At 39.7% G+C, this 19,304-nt stretch overlaps 1 protein-coding gene across 3 annotated transcripts in view; it reads left to right on the plus strand.

Annotated features, from left to right (window-relative positions):
* The window catches only part of Nptn (neuroplastin), an 86,600-nt gene that overhangs the window by 45,951 nt on the left and 21,345 nt on the right, over positions 1-19,304 (plus strand). For all 3 annotated transcript variants that reach the window (XR_013438705.1, XR_013438706.1, XM_005316772.5), the window contains 3 exons: positions 10,121-10,257; positions 11,682-11,955; positions 18,951-18,972. Coding sequence is in view for 1 of the 3 variants with exons in the window: in XM_005316772.5 (XP_005316829.1) it covers positions 10,121-10,257; positions 11,682-11,955; positions 18,951-18,972 (433 nt within the window). In the remaining 2 variants the exon portion in view is untranslated. The remainder of the gene's footprint in view (positions 1-10,120; positions 10,258-11,681; positions 11,956-18,950; positions 18,973-19,304) is intronic.

A 19,304-nucleotide genomic window follows, 5' to 3' on the forward strand; every position in this document is an offset into this window, starting at 1 on the left:
TCCATGTATGTATAATATGTCAATATACATTCTATGTCATGTATAACTAAAAAGAACAGATAGAAAAACTAAAAAATAAATAAATACATAAATAAAAGGCTTAGTCACATTCAGAGTTTCCCTTACATGGTATAAAATGAAAGTAATAGCTTGGAGATGTGATTCTAACATTCTGAGTTGAAGAAGGGATAGGTCACTGCCTCCTCTGGCTGCCAGATTTTAATTTTGAATGCCTCATGGATTGGTGTTACAGTGGTTATAGGTCCCAACAGGCCAGAACCTGGCATTTGAGTTCTCCCTTTTCATGGAGGGATCTAGATTCCTCTCTGTTTTTGAAGAATGCCACATTTGTTCAACATGAGGAAGTAGGTTGTGAGAAACTGTTTTCTCTAAGCCATCAAGGACCTTCCCCAGCTTAGACGAGCTGTGCTATATGGGAAGACTTTTGCTTTGTATGAAATGCTGCATTGTTCCTGGCTGAGCTTTGAGCATAAATTCCCAAGTATAGAGAGCAGGATAGATGAGGGAAGGGGAAAGTGGTGTGTCTAGCTAGTGGTCCTCAACTTGAGGGATAATTACACTTAATGCAAGTCTTGGCTAACTGTAATCCTATGGATTTGGAGTTAATGATTTCTAGATAACACTTTAAGACTAGAAACAGAGATAAGTTTTTCCATTGGTTTGACTGCCTTAAAAAGTGGGGTTCAGCAGCCCCAGAGACATTTTTCTTCACTTTTTTTTTTTTTTTTTTTTTAGCAGATATGAAGCAGTAGTAGAGAGGGACAGAGAAGAGGAGGCTGCTGGAAGGAGTGTTTTCAGATAGAAGTTAAGACATGCATGGTATCTATTACATGGTATCACATTCAAGGTGCTGATTGCACATTGCATTTTTACTGTACCACCCTACAATAAGGAAGATGGAGTAGGCGGTGGTATCCTGATTTTAAGGAAGCAGGCCTTGAGAAAAATTGTTTTATGAGATTCTAAAGCTTGTTCTTGGGTAGATAATTTCTTTGTTAAATCTCTGAAGAAAATTCCTAAGGAATTCTAATCTTTTCTCCCCTAACATTTGGGCAGAGTAGCTAAATAATTAATGTCTTAGTGTTTCAGGTTATGGATAGTTGAGTCGAGTAAAGACTGAGTATTTGGCTTTTTCTATATTAAGTTTAAGTTTATATAGGCTCAAGATCATATTCTAAGCTAGTTTCCAATCATGGTTAGGCAGAAAAAAGTGGTAGAGGCACACTCCATACATTTAGAGTGGAGTGTGTGTTAATTCCCAAACCATTGTCATATAAACTCTAATTTTTTTCCCTCAGTACCTCCGGGGTGGGGTTAGAGACAGTTAACTTTTTATAGTTACAGTGATTTGAAAATTTTGCTGAGTAACTGACAGGTAAGAGGTGATTGTACTTAAGAACAGAGAAATTCTGGGAACATAAGTGACCTCTTTGCTGAAAGAAGGCTCTGAGAATCTTTCCCATTTATGGCTTTAACTGCATCAGCACTTCAGGGTAATTTAATTCAGACCATATGTGTATATTTCTTATATTTCTAAGGCAGTCAAACCAATGTATTTATTGTACATTCAGCCCTTTTTTCCCTTCTTGCTTTTCCTGTCTTTCAGAACATCTCTTGGGGGGTGTTTGGGGAGTGAAGGAATTAACCTAACTATGAACTGGGTATTATTTGTCAAATTACCAAATCTTGAATTACCTGTGGTGTACAAAAGAAAAGAAGGCTACAGGAATCAGGAGGGACATGTGTCTGGGAGTAGACTGAAGATGACCATGCATTTTCTCCCTAGCCTATAGATTGCTGTCAAGAATTTTGATGGTGATATCATCTCCCAATGATGAAGGCCTTGCATCTGAAGTAGGTTTTTTCTCCCATCTTTTATTAAAGACAAGGATGAGGCACAGTTTAAGAAGAAAGATACTGTACAGTTAAGGGTTATGTTTCTTAATTGGCAGGTGACCTGAACAGATGCAGAGGTTGAAGACAGAGCAGGGCTGTGTAGGAGAGGGGGAAATAGCCATGTGACCTTTGCCCCTAAACCCAGCCTCTCAGGGATCTGCTTAGCTCATTCCAAGGAAGGCATTGCTCCTGGTTTTTTGACACTTCAGAGGCTGTGGCTTCCTCATCTTATAGAGGATTTACGTAAGCTCTACAAAGATTTTGAAAATTTTTAGCCCTATAATTGTTCAACTCTTTGCCTCTTATTCCCTCTCTCTTTGAGCCCTTCACTTTCTAAAATTGAAAAAATATGCTCATAAAAAAGCAAATTTAAAATTTCTATGTAATTTACAAAGTAAAAAGAAAATTTCTGCCAGGATTCCCAAGCCCTGTCTTTATCTCTCAACCTTTTGAATTTTAATGCTATTTGTATTAAATGGTCTTAGTAGTTACCAAATCCTTGACAGAAAATGTACCACTGACTCTCATGTGAGGTACATTCCAGCCCAGAAAAGTTTGAACCTAGTGACATACTAGGACCATCTCTCCCTGTTCCCTGGATATTCTTAACGAGTTTCAGTCTTTTGGTGGCTACAAAAGCCAAATTGATCTTTTTTTTTTCCTTCCTACCTGTTAGCTTTTTTTTTTTTTTTGCACTTTAAGATTTTTTTTTAGGAATGAATTTTAGGATTTCTAGAAGAGGCCTTTTCATTACTTCCCTGTTTCCTGCTTGTTAACATGCCTTATAGGTGACAGATCACAGTCCAAACTGGCTGACGTGGATTGTGTGGTGAAAGTGAATATCATTATTGAGAGGAATAATACACATTTCATATTTGTACAGTCCCGTCACTATGTGCAGCATTTTCAGAGTCATTTCTTCATTTGATGTGAAGGAAATATAGCTAGTTTGGTCGGTGAAGATGCTTAGAGATTGTGACATCATTTAGGTCAGAGCATATGCTAAAGCTGATCCAGAATTGTGATTACTTGAGAAGTCTTTGAAAGCATGATGAAAATACCTTGAAGCTCTAGGACATTTTGAACATCAGTCTTAGCCCAAATAACTATCTCTACTCTTTTTTCCCCCTCCTTTTCAGGGTGCTATTCTGACTTTTCTTAATAAGAACAACTAACATTATTGCCCACTTACGATGTGCCAACACTATTTGTTCCTTTCCTCTCTTTCAGTCCTCACAGATGCGTGGGGTACATGCTGTTGTAATCTCCACTTTCTAGATGAGAAAAATCAAAGCTCAGGGGAATTAAACAACTGATCCAGTGTGACAGACTTAGCCAGTGGAGCCAGGTTCTTACCCAGGCACTCTAACACCAGAGACTGCTCCTAAGCATAAAACCCATAAAACCATACTGCTGCGTTCAGCATGTAATAATTAAAACGCCTTGGACTGAGAGAAGAAATGGGTTCTAATCTTGGCTCTGTCATTAAACTTGATGTGACCCTGACCAGTAACTTTTCCTTCTCTGGGCCTCAGCTTCCCAAGTATTAGATGAAATAGGATGAGAGAGAGATGATCTTTTTTTATTTTTATTTTTTTTTAGGTATAGATGGACACAACACAGTGCCTTTATTTTATTTTATTTTTTTATGTGGTGCTGAGGATCGAACCCGGGTCCTGCCCATGCTAAGCGAGCACTCTACCGCTGAGCCACAATCCCTGCCCTAGCTGATCTTTAAGGTTCTTTTGTTCTGTACAGCTCTGATAAGTCTGTATACTAAAGGCAAGGAATTCTAAACTCATTTTCCTAGTGGTGATGACTGTAACTTTCCAACCTGAGAGTTCTACCTCATTTCACCCTGTACCTCCACACATTCATCTCCCTGTCTCATGAGAACACTCCCTCTTTGTAGTCTCTGACTTCTATCACTGGTGCCAGGAAAAGTCAAGGGTAGCACCCTGAAAAGGTGGGGGGAGGGAGAGTAGAGATAGTTATTTGGGCTAAGGCTGATGTTCAAAATGTCCTAGAGCTTCAAGGTATTATTATCATGCTTTCAAGGACTTCTCAAGTAGGACTTCTTAAGTGTTTGAGCAGTTGATTCTCAAACTTTAATTTGTCTGAAACGTGGCCTGGGCATCATACTTTTTAAAACCATCCCAGATAATTATAGTGTTCAGCCAAGGTTGAGAACCACTGTCTTTGAGGAAACTTGTGTGTCGTCTTAGTGGTTTTACCTGCAGAAGGCAGTACCGGTCCTAGTATTGTTGAGTCTTCACAATCAATGATGAGTCTACACATTGTGGAGAATGCTTCTTGAGCCAAAAGCATACATTCTTCTTGTTTCCCTCTGAACCATTCTCAGATTTCTTCCTATATTCCTCCTCATAGTCCCTTGGCTAGCAGTAAGTCTTTGCTCTCCCTCTGCTTTCTGTACATCCTTATTTTGCCTGCAGTAAAAATGAGGTGTCTCTGGTATTGGATAGATTGCATAAAAAAAGCAAAAAGACTGTAGAGAATGAGTGTGTTTACTTAGAAACAACACACTTGTTGATAACACTTTTAAGAATAGATTATTTGTGCAAAAGAGTTGCTAGGTTATAAGTTTGCTTTGAAAAGTAAGCACCAGATACAGTCTATGTATGAGGCCTCATTCCTTGGTCCCTTTTTCAGGTCTCTTCTGTTAACTTTATTTAATATCAGCTTCATCTGAACATGCCTCCTTGCCTGAGTTAACATACTGCCCAGCAGAGAAGCTGGTTACTTTTCTTCTAAGTACAGGGAAGTCAGGCAAACAGAGGGTACTGAAGAACAGGCCAAAAGCCCAGATTCCCCAGAAAATGAAAATGAATCAAGTGCTGTTGGATTACTGAGACGTTTTGGGATCCCTGCATTGCTATTCATTAGGGTACTGGAAGGATATCCATTAACTTACATGATTAGACAGTGTGACAGACAAGGCCAGAGAGAATAATATTCCAAGTGGGTCTCTTTGTTGTTCCTTCCCCTTACTCTTGCCACTCAGTCTATGCCCCCTTGAGAGGGTAAAGGGAAGGAAGGATTGTTTGCTCTCTTTCATGATACACAGGCATAGTGAGACTCCTCAAACCAGCAGACCTGGTCAAGGGGTGCCTTGTTAAATGGCAAGCCCATTTAAGGTGAGGCACTAAAAAAGGCCATTAATCAATATAATTTGTCAGTATCTCACCTGATTAAACTGTTAGAGTCACAACAGAAATCCTGTTTATGTCATCAAGAGGGGAAAGCACATAGTAATCAGCACCTTTTTGATTGCCTAGACCTAACAATGCTGGAGTCTAAGCCTTTGCCTTTCCTTTCTCTAATAGCTCAAATCTGAGTTCTATTTTTTGATCCTGAGCTCTAACCTTAGTATAGTGGTATATTTTAATCCCCACAAGATCTCTGTGAAATATGTGGGTATTATTTCCCTTTTATGAAAGTAAATATTGAAACTCAAAGGACTTTAAATGATCAACCTTAGATTAATTGATTGGTGAATAATAGAGCTTTTTTAAAGTGACCAGATCCAAAGCTCTGTTGTGGTCCATACATTATACTATATGAGGTAGTTAAATTCTGACAGGTAAATCAGTCCCATATCAGGTCTAGAGACTTCTGGTACATCTATAAGTAAAAATAACATTTGGGCATTTTACTGTGCAGTTATCAGTAATGCATATTAAATATTTCAATTTTTGTCAACCCTATGCTGATTTATTTTCCCCTCACTATAGTAAAGTACAAAATTGCATAGTTTCTTGAGTGATAACAACCCTGAATTGAATTCCAGTTTTACCATTTACTAGCAGTATAATTTTAGACACTAAATAACTTCTTTAAACCGAGTTTCCCAATTTATAAAAATGGGGTAATATCTACTTCATCATTTAGTATATCTATTCCTGTGTAATAAATTATCCCAAAACCTAGTGGCTTAGAATCCCTTGGATTAGGGATCATGGAGCAGCTTAGCAGGGTTTCTGTTTCAGTCTTTCCTGAGAATTCATTCAAGCTGTTTGTTGGGGTGTACTCATCTGAAGTCTTGGCCAGGGCTCATGGATCTACTCTCAAAGGTGGCTCCCTCACATGTCTGTTGGCAGGACTCTGAGGGCTTCTCCATATGCTCTTTGAGCAACCCCCTAGCATGGCAGCTAACATCCCCTCAGAGTGTGTGATGACAGAGACTAGAAAGCCACAGTGCCTTTTGTGAACATTTTCAGAGTTGCTTTATTTTACTCATTAGAAGGGAGTCACTAAAGCTAGTCCTAACATTTAAGGGGAATTATGCTTCATCTCTTGAAAGGCAATGTATCAGGGAATTTGTGTACTATTTTAAAACCATTACTGGTGGTTCAGCCCTAATGGGCCTGTCTCTGACCACTGCTGATATATACTCTGATTGCGCAGTTACCTTTCTTTCTGTGGGTGCTCTGTCCTGCCCAGCAGGTGGGACAGGAACAGGCATTTTGATTAAGCAAGCAGCTACCATAAAAGATAGAAGTGACACACCTTTTCTATTGATCCAAAGGCAAAAGTCACAATTGTTATAATCACTTCCTTTAGGGGTAGAGTGGTGTGGCTTAGGTTAATTTTCTCTCTACTTAGTATAGTAGTGATACTTCCCTTCATCCAAGATAATCAAGGCATTATTTTTTGTAGTCCATTAGGTAGAGGAAATACTTTCTCCTCAACTTCACACAGTACTCTTTGGTAAGATGAGGAAAAAAACATTAGTTGATAGAACTAATGAAAAGATTTTCTTATAGGCTTATGCTCTGTAAACATGGCCAAAAAAGGTGCTTTTAAGGCCATTGTTCCATCTCTATGTAGAAACCTTTGTAGAATAATGCGCTAGATGAATGAAAAGGAAGGTGGCATTTTCCTCTTCCTGAATACTAAGGCAAGAGTGAAAACCATTCCTACCCTTCTCCCCATTCCTGACCTTTGAAGTCTGGGCTCTTTCACAAAAATGACTTTTTAGAGGCCGTAGAGCACTCTGCCAACTTTAAGCCTTCTAAGTGGTTCTAATGTGTAACCCAAAGCAAAAGCTAATAGTACTTAACTATAGTACTTACCTAGTGCTAATGGCATTAGCCTTATATATGGCCCATAGTATTCTCTTTGAGGCAAAGGAGAGTGAAAATGGGAAAATATACCATAGATAAGCTGATTTCTGAAATTTATATCTTCACTCTAGAGCACTTCCCTGAGGTTCCAGAATTAATATTCAGCTGCCTAGGTGACAACTTCATTAAATATGCTTCTTAACCTTAACATGTCCTGTCCACTGTTGCTTTCTTCCCTAACAAAACAAGAATAATCAAACAAAAACTGCCCTCAGCATCTTAGTAATTGGCGACTCCATTCTTATTGATTAATTAATTACTCAGGCCAAAATCTTGGAGTCATCCATGGCTCCTTTTTCTCTCTTGTCCCATATCTAAGTCATTAATAAATATATTAACTCAACCTACAAAATATACCTAGAGTCTTATTACCTCTCCCCACTCCCATTGCTACTCCCTTCATGTGAACCATGGATACCACCCACACCCTTGTCTGGATTACTCAAGTAGCATCCTAGTTTGGTCATGCTCCCACTGTTGTATATGTACAGTTGTCCATATAATAGCCATAAGGAGTCAGTGAAAGCATACAGATCATTTCATATTTACATGTAATAGGCACTAGTGATTTCTAACAGACTCAGTGTAAATGCCCAAAGTCATTGTAGTGGCCTACCAAGTCCTATCCAGTCTGGGTCCACAGTCTTTCTGATTTCATCCCTGTGTTCTTGTGAACTGTGTACCAACCAAACTTCTCTTTACTGTTCCTTGTATATAATAAACACACACCTGCCTCAAGCCCTTTGCTTCTCTTTACCTATACATCTCTTTACATAGATATGTATGCCCTACTCCTTATTTTCACATCAGAAAGACCTTTTCTGATCCTTTTGTTACATCTCTGGCATGTAGGGTATGTTCAACAGATGCTTGTCAAGTGAGTGAAACAAAGTCGGAGGCAACGTGTGTTAGCTCTTCTGCTTACTATGTCCTTCAGTTTCCCCTTGATGATGTTTTAAGATATGGCTTTGGAGCTTACTCCTTGGAGTAATAGTATTTGGCTGAAGAAATCTCTAAGGAAGGATAACCAGTAGGCCTGAGAAGTGATAAAGTGGCTGTGGGGAAAGTTTGGATTAGGACAAGATAGAGCTAGCCTGATCACTTCCTTCGGTAGTAAAGAATTTTTCCTAGAAAAACAAAATGAGGTTTCCTTTATAACACCCAGTCTAGGAAACATTTCACACACTAAGTGGTCCTGAACAAGACTCAGTTTAGCAAGGATTGGTTATGGAGACAGCTTGGGTTTTTGTTCATTTCATTCATGTCCAGATGCCTCTAGAAGTTAAGTACAAGACTAAGAAGCACAGTCTGTGAGTAGCAGAACTTTGGACTCTTAAGCCAAGAAAAGCAAGCTCATCAGAGGTAGTACCTGATGTCAGTCCATCATACAATACAATTCTACAGGACTTTACAGCCTCAAAATGAATGTTTTTGACATCTTATTTATCTATTCAAGAACAGGGAGCAGCTAGGAAGGCTGAGGTGGGAGGATCACCAGTTCAAAGCCAGCCTCAGCAACTTTGCAAGACCCTATCTCAAAATAAAAAATAAAAGGGGAATGGCGCTGGTAATGTGGTTCAGTGGTTAAGTTCCCTTGGCTTCAACCCCTGATACAAAAAAAAAAGAGCAGAGAGGTAGTGTGGTGTAAGAATTATCTCTGTTTGATAATGGGAATAGAAACAAAGCATGGAATTTGTCAAGAGCCAGCAAAACTGGAATTTGAACAAAGTCCTATTGATTTTCTTCCCTACTTTGGCCAACAGTAAAGTCTAGCCTACTTTGAATTTCACTGCTATCAGGTTCCTGTAACTGGTCCAGCATTAGTGGAAAGTATAGTTAAAAGATTAAATTCAAAGAATTAGCCCCATCTCAGGCTTCTTGGATCATTGAAACTGACCTAAGTTTTAGATTATAGGTACAGTTATTCGTTCCTGTGTGATCTCTAAAAGTAGAAAAGCCCAACAGCCTCTAGGAACTCCAGAATTGGGTTCATCAAGATTGTTGCAAATGAGTAATCAAGTCAGATTCCTTTTTTTTTTTTTTTTTTTTTTTAAGGGATGGGGTACCAGTACCAGGGATTGAACTCAGGGGCACTTGACCACTGAGCCACATCCCCAGCCCTATTTTGTATTTTATTTAGAGTCCCAGTCTCACTGAGTTGCTTAGCACCTCACCATTACTGAGATTGGCTTTGAACTCCCAATCCTCTTGCCTCAGCCTCCAGAGCCACTGGGATTACAGGCATGTGCCACCATGCCCAGCAAGGCAAGTCAGGTTCTTTAAAAAAATTTTTTTTGTAATTTTAGATGGACAGAATGCCTTTATTTTATTTATTTTTATGTGGTGCTAAGGGTCGAACCCAGTGCCTCACATGTGCTAGGCAAGTGCTCTGCCCAGAGATACAGCCCCAGCTCTGTAGTCAGATTGTTAAACTATTAACAAAAGCATATGAGACACTGGTTGAATTTCCTGTTCATCCATTTCTTTCATTCTTTCCTGGGAGAACCTAGGTCATTGATACTTATGGAGTACCTAGGTCATTGATACTTATGGAGTACCTTATCTAAGCACTTGTTGTTTTTATGTACCTTGATTGCACATGTTTGACCTCAAGCCTCTTTGTTTCCCTTAGGGGAGTATGTGATATTTGACCTGATCTATAGTTGTTATTAGTGCAAGTATTTGAAGAAAAACCCTGGTTTTCTTCAGAGATGATAATGACTTTTGTTTGCATTTTCTTTAAAGAGGAGGAAATTTAGGGCCATTGGACTTGTATCTTTTTCCTCTAAGTTGGAGAATCACCTACTTGAGTAGAACTTCATATGTTAATAACCCTGGTACCTGCTCTGATGCTTTGGTGGGTGGGGGTGAGGAATGGAATTGGCTCCATTATCCTATCTGAAATGCTCTTTATCAAAGCTGAATAGGAAGGGTGCCTAAAGGCCAATTATATTAGAAGCAAGACTCTGAGCCAGTAGGTTAGGCCTTTGTAACCAATTTAGAGTAGGCTCCTGTGGTAACTGGGGTTTTTTTTTTTGTTTGTTTGTTTTTTTCCACAGCTGCTCCTGACATCACTGGCCATAAACGGAGTGAGAACAAGAATGAGGGGCAGGATGCCATAATGTACTGCAAGTCAGTTGGCTATCCCCACCCAGAGTGGATATGGCGCAAGAAGGAGGAGAATGGTGTGCTCTCAGTGAGTAGGAAGCAGCCCTGGCTCTTGGTGCCTGAGTCTCTGTGGTTGCTGGAGTTTCTACTAGGGACGTCCAGACATCTGGACCAGTTGCTTCAACACCTATACTCTTGGATGTGTACAAGGCTTGAATCATCCTTTCTAGGGTGATGAATGCTTTACATCTGAATCTGCAGGACAATCTCTATCCAGCATGGACTATGTATATGATTTGTTAAAGCTGTCTATCTGGTAAGGGATTAGATTGATTGCCTTCAGGATAGGACACAGAAAAATCCAAGCCTGTTTTAAATATTTTACTGTTCCAGTCCATTAGAGTATGTTTTGATTTTGGTAAGATTGAAGGCAGTTATAAGTATATTCCTAGAACTCAGAAATACTGATACAACCCAAGAAGGGCAAAGGGCAAGCTTAGGCACTGGTATTGGACAATGTTTGCTATACAAAAGTTCAAAGAGAACATCTTTTCCAACCTGTGGGATGATTTTTGATGGTGTTTGGACAATGCCTTAAACCCTCCTACTTTTTGTTTGACCAGTTTTCCTTTTTAGTAGAGCAGGTACTATATATTCTTCCTAACCTCAGGTTTTTATATATTCAACACTATGCTTTTTAGGCATCCTCTTTGATTAACAGTCTTTAAAGTCAGTGGCAAAATCGACAGCCATATCTAGTTTTTTACATTTCAGGTCCCCTTTTCTTCATGGGACTTCTCTTAAAAAAAATACATTCCTGTAGTCAGTCATCCCTTTGGATGTCTGTTCCCTCTTGAGCTTAAGCTCCTTGTGCATTTTGTTTATACTTCTCCCTCTCTGACCTTCCCTTTAGTAGGATATAAAATATGTAGTGTGCATTAGTAGATAATTGTTGATTGATGGAATAATCTCTTCTTTAACCTTATAGTCCAGAAAAGGAAAGGAAAGTTGGGAATTTTACCTGCCCTAAGAAGTTGTTCTTAGCATTGTGAAAGAAGTTTAAGGAGATCTCTTAGGACCCATGAAGCATGAAATTCTTGTGCTAATTCTGATGTCAAGAGACAGGGCTGGGGTTCCCAGATGTAGGAATAGGGGAGTCCTTTGTGTGCTCCTTCCCCATCTTCTTCCTGCTGTAGTTTCTCATCGGGTGTTTGAAGTAGCATTAATTATGTCATCAATCTATACCAGTAAACCTGCACTCTGTGGAACCTGGAAGAGTCTGGAGGACTAGCACATGAGAGGCTTATGCCCTGCTTTTGTAGAAGCTTGTTGATTTTGTTGTTGATATTGAAGGGAAGCCATCAATGATGTACTCAAAATTTGCTGAGCAAAAATGGTACTAGATACTGCCATCTCACTACCACCAATGTCCTGGTAAGAGGGAGAACTTTACCCTCCCTTGATCACTGGCTCACCTACTCTGACCTTTGTGTTCCCCATTTTTTTCTGCAGGATATTGGCAATGCCTCTGGTCGCTTCTTCATCATCAACAAGGAGAATTATACAGAGTTGAGTATTATAAACCTCCAGATCACAGAAGATCCCGGAGAGTATGAATGTAATGCTACTAACTCTATTGGCTCCGCCTCAGTGTTCACCATCCTCAGGGTACGAAGCCACCTGGCCCCACTCTGGCCTTTCTTGGGAATTCTGGCTGAAATCATCATCCTTGTAGTGATCATTGTTGTGTATGAGAAGAGGAAGAGGCCAGATGAGGTTCCTGACGGTAAGAGCATACCTACAGAACAGTAATGTTGGATTTGGTTCTTTGGGGTGGTTTCTAAACACCCAAAGAAGACTATATGGATGTTGGGATTCCCAAACATTCCAAAAGGAAAAAGAAGGAAAAATTTTATTCCTAACTCCCTACCTCTCAGATCTTTGTTTTTTTGTAGGTGGAGTGGTACTGAGGATTGAACTCAGGGGTACTTGGCCAATGAGCCACATCCCCAGCCCTATTTTGTATTTGATTTAGAGACAAGATCTCACCATTGCTGAGGCTGGCTTTGAACTCATGATCTTTCTGCCTCAGTCTCCCAAGCCACTGGGATTACAGGCATGTGCCACTGTGCCTGGCTCAGATTTTTTTATATTAGGCATTAGTAGCTATAATATGCTCTCTCCCTCTTTAGGTATCCTCCAAATCCTAGGCTCTGCCCTTTAGGCCTTGTGGTAAATGAACAGCTGTCAGTTTCCTTGTTGAGCTTTGTCTTCCTTCAATATAGATCATAAGGCAGCTAAGCTTGAAGAGAATCCAGGTCAAGCCTGGAAGCCACCCCAAGATGGTAGGCCACCTGTTCATTCAGGCAGATTTAAAGTATCTAACTAGTTGTCAGATGGTTGACTGGTATAACTCCTGTAAGTAATAGTCCCAGTCCAAGTCAGACTATCTTAGGAAAGCCATTGGAACAAGCTGCCCTGTGGTTCCTTGATTGGTCTCTTTGGTAGATTTTCATTATTCTCTACCATATGGCTCTTCTGCCTGTGTTGCAAAGAGAAGAACAGTGGAGAGTGTCTGATGTATCCCTCCTCCCAGTTTAAGATAGCTAAGTGCTAATACCTGGACCTGGAGCCCATGTCTCAAGGCAGGCCTAGGGCCACAGAGTAGAATGACAGTAGCAGTAGAATCATGGTGAGTCATTAACCACTGTAGAGGTAACAGCTGATGTCTTCTCTTATTGGACAAGCCTGGAATCAGGAAAGCTTTAGGATATTGTTGTATTTTTTTGGTCATAGATTTTCATTGTTTAACCCTTTAATTAAAACCAGGGGGAAACTATTTATGGAGACTCCTATCAGAACATCAGATTCCTAATAGTTGTATACCCCCACCCTCCCACTCTTCCATCCTTTCATATCACTGGCAAAAAGAAAAATGCCTAACCAACCATTGCCAACACTTGCTTTGCTGCCAAGCTAGACCAGAAGTGTGTGTCACTAAGCTCAGTGCAAACTGATCTGGAGTGATGGTGGGATCACCAGTTCTGGGGATTATGTTTATGTACCCGTGGCACAGTATCCTACCCCAGGGTTGACTGTCTCTGTGGCTGAGCAATAGGACTGCAGCCTTTGTATATTTGGCAAACACAGGTTTCTTGATCCCTTGAAAAGAGTGGAGGAGCTTCAAAGGCATGCCAATGACTTTTAGACTCTCTGAAAAGGACATGTTTGAGAGCACCAGCCACTTCCTTTTCTTTTCTTCTCAGCAGCTCTAAATCTCTTGTCTGCACTAAGTAGAGTGAGTATTTGAATGAGTGCTGAGATTGATGAAGAGATTTTTGTTGACACTATGATACCTGTAGGAAGACCTGGTAGATGGATGCCTCTTTGAATGTACTTTCAGCAGTGAATTGAATGGAGGAATGGAGTGGGTGTCGACTGGAAGCAGAGAGACCTTTGTAAATACATGGTCTAGTTTTTCTGAGATAGAGGATGGTCCCCCAGGAGTTTTACTTTCCTACGCTATGAAGTAAAACTACTTCATGGGATTTTCATGTATCCCTAATGGTTTTTCCTTGAGATTTCTCCCTTTTCTGCTATATATTAGGATTCCCAACACAGAGTGCACCTGTATTTAGACTTGAGAGTAAAGGGAGAGAAGAGTGCCTGGTTTTCATGTGCTCTTTGAGAGCAGTTATGCCTCCTTCCTGACAAGGGCTTTTGCATCTCTCCCACAGTGCTACATATTGCTTTGCCAAATACTGCTTTTTCTCAGCCTGTCCTTTGCACAGGTTGAAGAGCACACAGGCAGGAAAGAATTGGCAGAGATAGGCTCTAAAAACTTATTTAGAATTTTTTAGACAAGGCTGGCTGCTTCTCCTAGGAGTTCATTGGTTAATCAAATGGGGAGACCAATTTGTTATAGGAGAATCTATGGCCAGCCAGGCTTCTGAACAACTTCCTGGAGGGAAAGTAACCTCTTAAACTAAATTGTTATAGACAGTGAAAGAATTGTACATAAAGAGAGATGACTACAGGGTAAGTGCAAAGTTAAACTTCTTTGTTCTTGTCTCTTAGGAATAATGTAATGCAAGTAGCTTTTAATACTTCTTTGTTGTTGACTTGGGGTGAAAAATCTGGGATGCTAGAATGATTACAATGTTTGCCTTCTCTCCCTCCCTCCCTTCCTGACAGCCAGTTTGGTTCAGGCTCCATTCTCCATCTCAACATCCCTACCCTCACTCCAGCATTTTCATTCCAGTTTTCTCCTTTGTTTCTCGACCTCTTTCTCTCAAACTTCTCTGTTTCCACCTCCCTTCTTTTCTACCCTGAAAGTAATCATTTAAAAAAAAAAAATGTGAGTGAGCTTTCTTATGCTCTTGCATTTTCTTCTTTAGTCAGTTCATACTAACCAGACCAGAGGCTTATACCCTGCTTTTTGTCAGAAACTTGTTGATTTTTGTTGTTGATATTGAAGGGAAGGCATCAATGATGTGCTCAAAATTTGTTGAGCAAAAAATGGTACTAGCTACTGCCATCTCACTTCCACCAGTGCCACATATACACTTTCTTCCCATTTGCTCCTTCCCAAATTTAAATGTAGATTATATGTATACACCCTTTTGAGGATGAAGAGATACATTTTATCTTGTATGAACTTGGTTGTTCAAGGTGATGAATTTATATATATAACTATTGTGGCACTGTGTTGGCTTATTTATGCCACTTTGAAATTGGGAAGGATTTTTTGTTTTTAAGGCCTAATGTACCTTTTCTCTGTCAAATAGATTCTTCTTTCATAGAGAGGGCATGGGGAATTGTCATTCTTTAAAGCGCCAGGTTCACATTCTTCATTTCAACCAACTAGGCCTGGTAGTGCTCATTATAGTGGAATATATGCCATTTTAAAATGGCTTGCAAGAGCAGTGACAAAACCTAGTTTATTTCAGACGCACTGAACTTTTTTATATGAACTCACAGTATTCCTGTAAGGGGCATTCTGTGAGTTCTTAGGCTAAGTATAAAAGTAAAAATACATTTGAACTTAAACAGTTTGTGTTCCACTAGAAAAGCAAATACCGCTTTAGCTGAAAGTTGAGGTTCAGCTGCTTTAAAAGAAAAAAAAGGACCCATGTCTTTTTATAAATGAAATCTAGTATTTGTATGCTTTAGTATGTTATAGTTGGAGGATCAGCACCCAATAAGTTATCTTGTAGGATTATCAATGTGTGTTTTTAGGAACATGCGAATCATGGAGCCAAATCAGAGCTTTGGTTTTTCACTTTGAGTATGTTCCTCCAAAATGTTAAACAGTCTAGCCATCCATTCATGTTACAGTTGAACACATGTTTGGAGCCCACCTGTGTTGGCTTTCTGCTAAAGTAAAGAGCAACTGATATGTGTTCTCTTTGCTGCTGGGAAATGTGCTCTCTGAGCCCCCTGGGTAATGGAGCGATGAACCTGAGCAATCACTGGGGCCTTCAGATCTACTGTACACTTTAGTGGATTCACAGGCATTAAAATTAAATAATAGGAAATGATTTAAGAAACGTGCTGGCATCAAGAGTTTCTTTTTCACACTGGGATAATTTTCATAAGCAAGTCAAAATGACTCTAACATTAAGTTACTGGTGGAGAAGATATTTGAGGTTTTATTTTATAAGTGTGTTTTGATATATCTGATATATCCATGCTCTTTTAGACACTTTAAAGAGGTCTTCCAGTATTCCCAAATCTACTAGTTGGTCAAAACATTTGGTAGCATGTGAATCTTCATGGCACACTATGGAAGTTGAAAAAGAAACGTGACTTTTTAAAACAACATCCAGAACATAAAATTCACTGTCTCTTGACTAGGGGTCATTTTATCAGTAAGAAGTTACCTTAAAGAAAAAATGCAATAGGACCAAACAAAGGAGGAACTTGGAAGTGATCATGAATCTCTTAGTTAATGCTACTCTGCTGAAACCAGGCAAAATTTTAAGTGGATTTAGAAATATAAAACCTTTTCTTCAGTGATATGAATGCAATGATGAAGGAACTTTGACCAGGTCAGAGTCAGCTCTTGGGTTGTTTTGACTCTGAAGCTATCATTTTTGGAGGTGATCCTGTTTCAGGCAATCTGTTATTTACTACACATCACAGAGCACCCTTTCTAGATTATGAGGTGGGTGTTGGGAGAGGAGGGCTATGGTACCTTCAGTGGGGAAATTTTAAACATGCAGAAAACCAGTGTGTGCAGCAGCTCCACCAAGAACTTCATTCTCACCATGTGGATTCCAGAGCATCTTTGTTTCCATTTTCCCCCCAGTCCTCTTCCTCTCATTTAGCCAGTGGCTGTGAGTAATTCCCAGGTGGAGAGAACAGTCATTGTTAGGCGGCTCTTTTGGCCTGAGGGTTTGGGGGTGTGTTGATGTTTGTCGGTTACTATGACTTCTTTTTTTTCCCCCCTCAATTGCATCAAACCCTTAAAACATGGTGGTAAGTGAGCGATATGCATGCTTTTGGAGTTTGTTTAAATCTCCGCTTCAGTCTATATGATGCACAGTTCATATGTTAACACTTTTCTTCAAGTTACTTCATTCACTTTCACAACTAATTTGGATTTCAGTTTGCTGTTTAATCCTCATTTACTTTGATTTTTGTACCTTTTTTCTGTAGCTCTGTTCTTTCCCTCTCTCCTGACTTCCCTTTTAGGGGTCAAGTCATTATTTTGGTATCTATCTATCTACCTACCTACCTATTTATTGTATGACCTATAAAGGAGAGTGGTGCTGCACTTAGTAACTCAGTGCAGGAGAGAAGGGAGACAGGAGGCTCTTTGTTCTTTGTCAGTGTGAAAGTGAATCTGGGGAGACTTTGAGAGGGCTCCTGGGATTTAGACCCCAGTGTGGAATCATGGCTGCTCCATTCAGAGGCATGGCAGCTATGCCAGAGGCACTGTTGCTGAAATACCTACATGTAAGCCCTTTGCATGTTACTATCTTGTTAGGTTGGAAAGTGACATTTCTAATCTGGCACCAGAGAATACCCTCCCACCAAAAAAGAGAGAAAGAAAAAAAGCCTGTGTTCTGAGGTGCTTGGGTTGGTTGCCTATAGTGTCATGCTTTGAAAAGAATAGTGGCTATCGTGATTCTCCCTTCCCTTTTTTATTTTAAAGTTGGGACTAAATTGGTGATATATTCAATTTGGTTTCCTTGTATTAGAATTTTGTATTTTGGGATGCACATCTAGAGCACTAAAAATACTTTTAAGTTGCTCCTGTGTTGTCTTCAAATCCCTGAGGTGCTTAGCTCCTAGCATGTAGCTTAGCTGGCTTGGCTGGATGCTGAGCAGTAGGCTGTCGTGAGGGAAGGGTTTAGTTTGGGCTTGTGTGTCTTAGTACTTGGTATGTCTTTGTATCTTTCCACTGCGCACACACACAGCACACATATGTCTTGGGTGTCCTGGAGTCATATGTTGTTTGCTGTACCTGTTTTGATAGTGTACTGTTGTTAGTAATGGACTCCTGTGGACACTGGTATGTCACTAGCCTATTGTTTTGGCTTATGAGTCATTGGTTTGTGGTTGGTTCTTTTTTTCTTTCTTTCTTTCCTTTTTTTTTTTTTAAATCCTTTTTTTTTTGCTCCAGTCACTTGTGTGTGCTGGCGGTGGCTTTGCCTCTCCGTTGCCTGGAAGGAACAGGTGGAGCAATGTCTCCCTCTGACAGACATTACTCCCAACATGTGCTCCTGCAGATGCCTACACTGAGATTGTAACCTCCATAATTGCTTCATGTGCACCAAGCCCCCTTGTGGAATCCTGCTGAGAGTTTTTCTAGAACCCTTCAGCAAAATCAAACTGTTCGGAATCATTTAGGAAAAACAAACTAAGAGCACTTACTTGTTTCCCTCCCCTTTGTGGATTTAAAAAAAAAAAAAAAAGTGTATATCTTGTCTTGAAAGGGATCAAGTTGCCCTTAGTTGAAACATGAAAGAAAGCCTAATGAGAACCATAAAGTATCAATTTGAAAAGGCTTCTGAGCTCATATAAGCCTTTTGATTTAAAAAAAGATATCTTCTGAGTGTTCTGGTTTTGGCCAGGGCACAAGAGTGAGCCAGTCTTTCTATCTGACCTCTTTTCTAGAGGGATGTCACTGTTCAGCTCTCCCTGAAGTGTCTCAACATCCTCTGGTATGCATATGCTAATTGCTGGCATAGTCCAGCATGGCTGACTCAGCATTAGCTTGAACTATGATGGCTTCCTCTTCTCAATCTCCAGACTCAAAGACTCTCCTAAAGATTCCAAAAACAGAAAAACAGTGCCATTTGGGGAAGTAAGGATGTGTGGCTAAACATATAGGATTTACACATCCATTTACATTGCAGGATTGAACCAAAACTGCATGCATTCACCACAAGAAAACAAACAGCAGGATTTTACAACTGAAATGTTGGTTTGTCTTCTCATCTATTTAAGAGTGAACCACTGGAACTTGGGGACAAGATGAGTATAATGATATTTCAGCCTGTCTGTCCACTACAGTTGCAGTTTTTCATGACAAGCATTCAAAGTGTTAACTAAAACCATTGAAACAACATACCTGCCATTAAAACTTGAATCTAGAAATAACAACTCCATGAGTGTTTTGCACCTCCAGATGGAATGGCCTTTAATAAATGCTATGAATAGCCATGTCTGCTACTTGCAGTAAGCTATCCTATTAATCCTTATGCAGAATCTAACAATTTTCTTCTTTCTCTTATTTTTCGTGGATTTATTAAAAATTGAACACCCATATAGATGATGAACCAGCTGGGCCAATGTAAGTACTTTATTGGACACTGACTTTTAATAGTTTCTGATTTAATTATCTTGTGTTTACAGTTTTGTCAAATGGAGTAGCTAAATTCTTAGGGGAAGACAGTGAGTAGAAATATCGTTGCTACATAGACTTCTTAACCAGACAAAGACTGCAGACCATTTTGATTCCCAGGACAGGTTGCAATCTTGTTTTTTAGCGATGCAGGTGTATTAATGTGCAAAAAGTTGTTAAAATTTTGCACGTTACGCATGCTTAATATGAGAGGCCTAAAGTTTTAAGTTAATTTCAATCTGGATTATAAGATAGCATGGATCAACTGGTTAGCTCCATTA

This window comes from Ictidomys tridecemlineatus, chromosome 5 (assembly GCF_052094955.1).
Source record: "Ictidomys tridecemlineatus isolate mIctTri1 chromosome 5, mIctTri1.hap1, whole genome shotgun sequence".
Lineage (NCBI taxonomy): Eukaryota > Metazoa > Chordata > Mammalia > Rodentia > Sciuridae > Ictidomys > Ictidomys tridecemlineatus.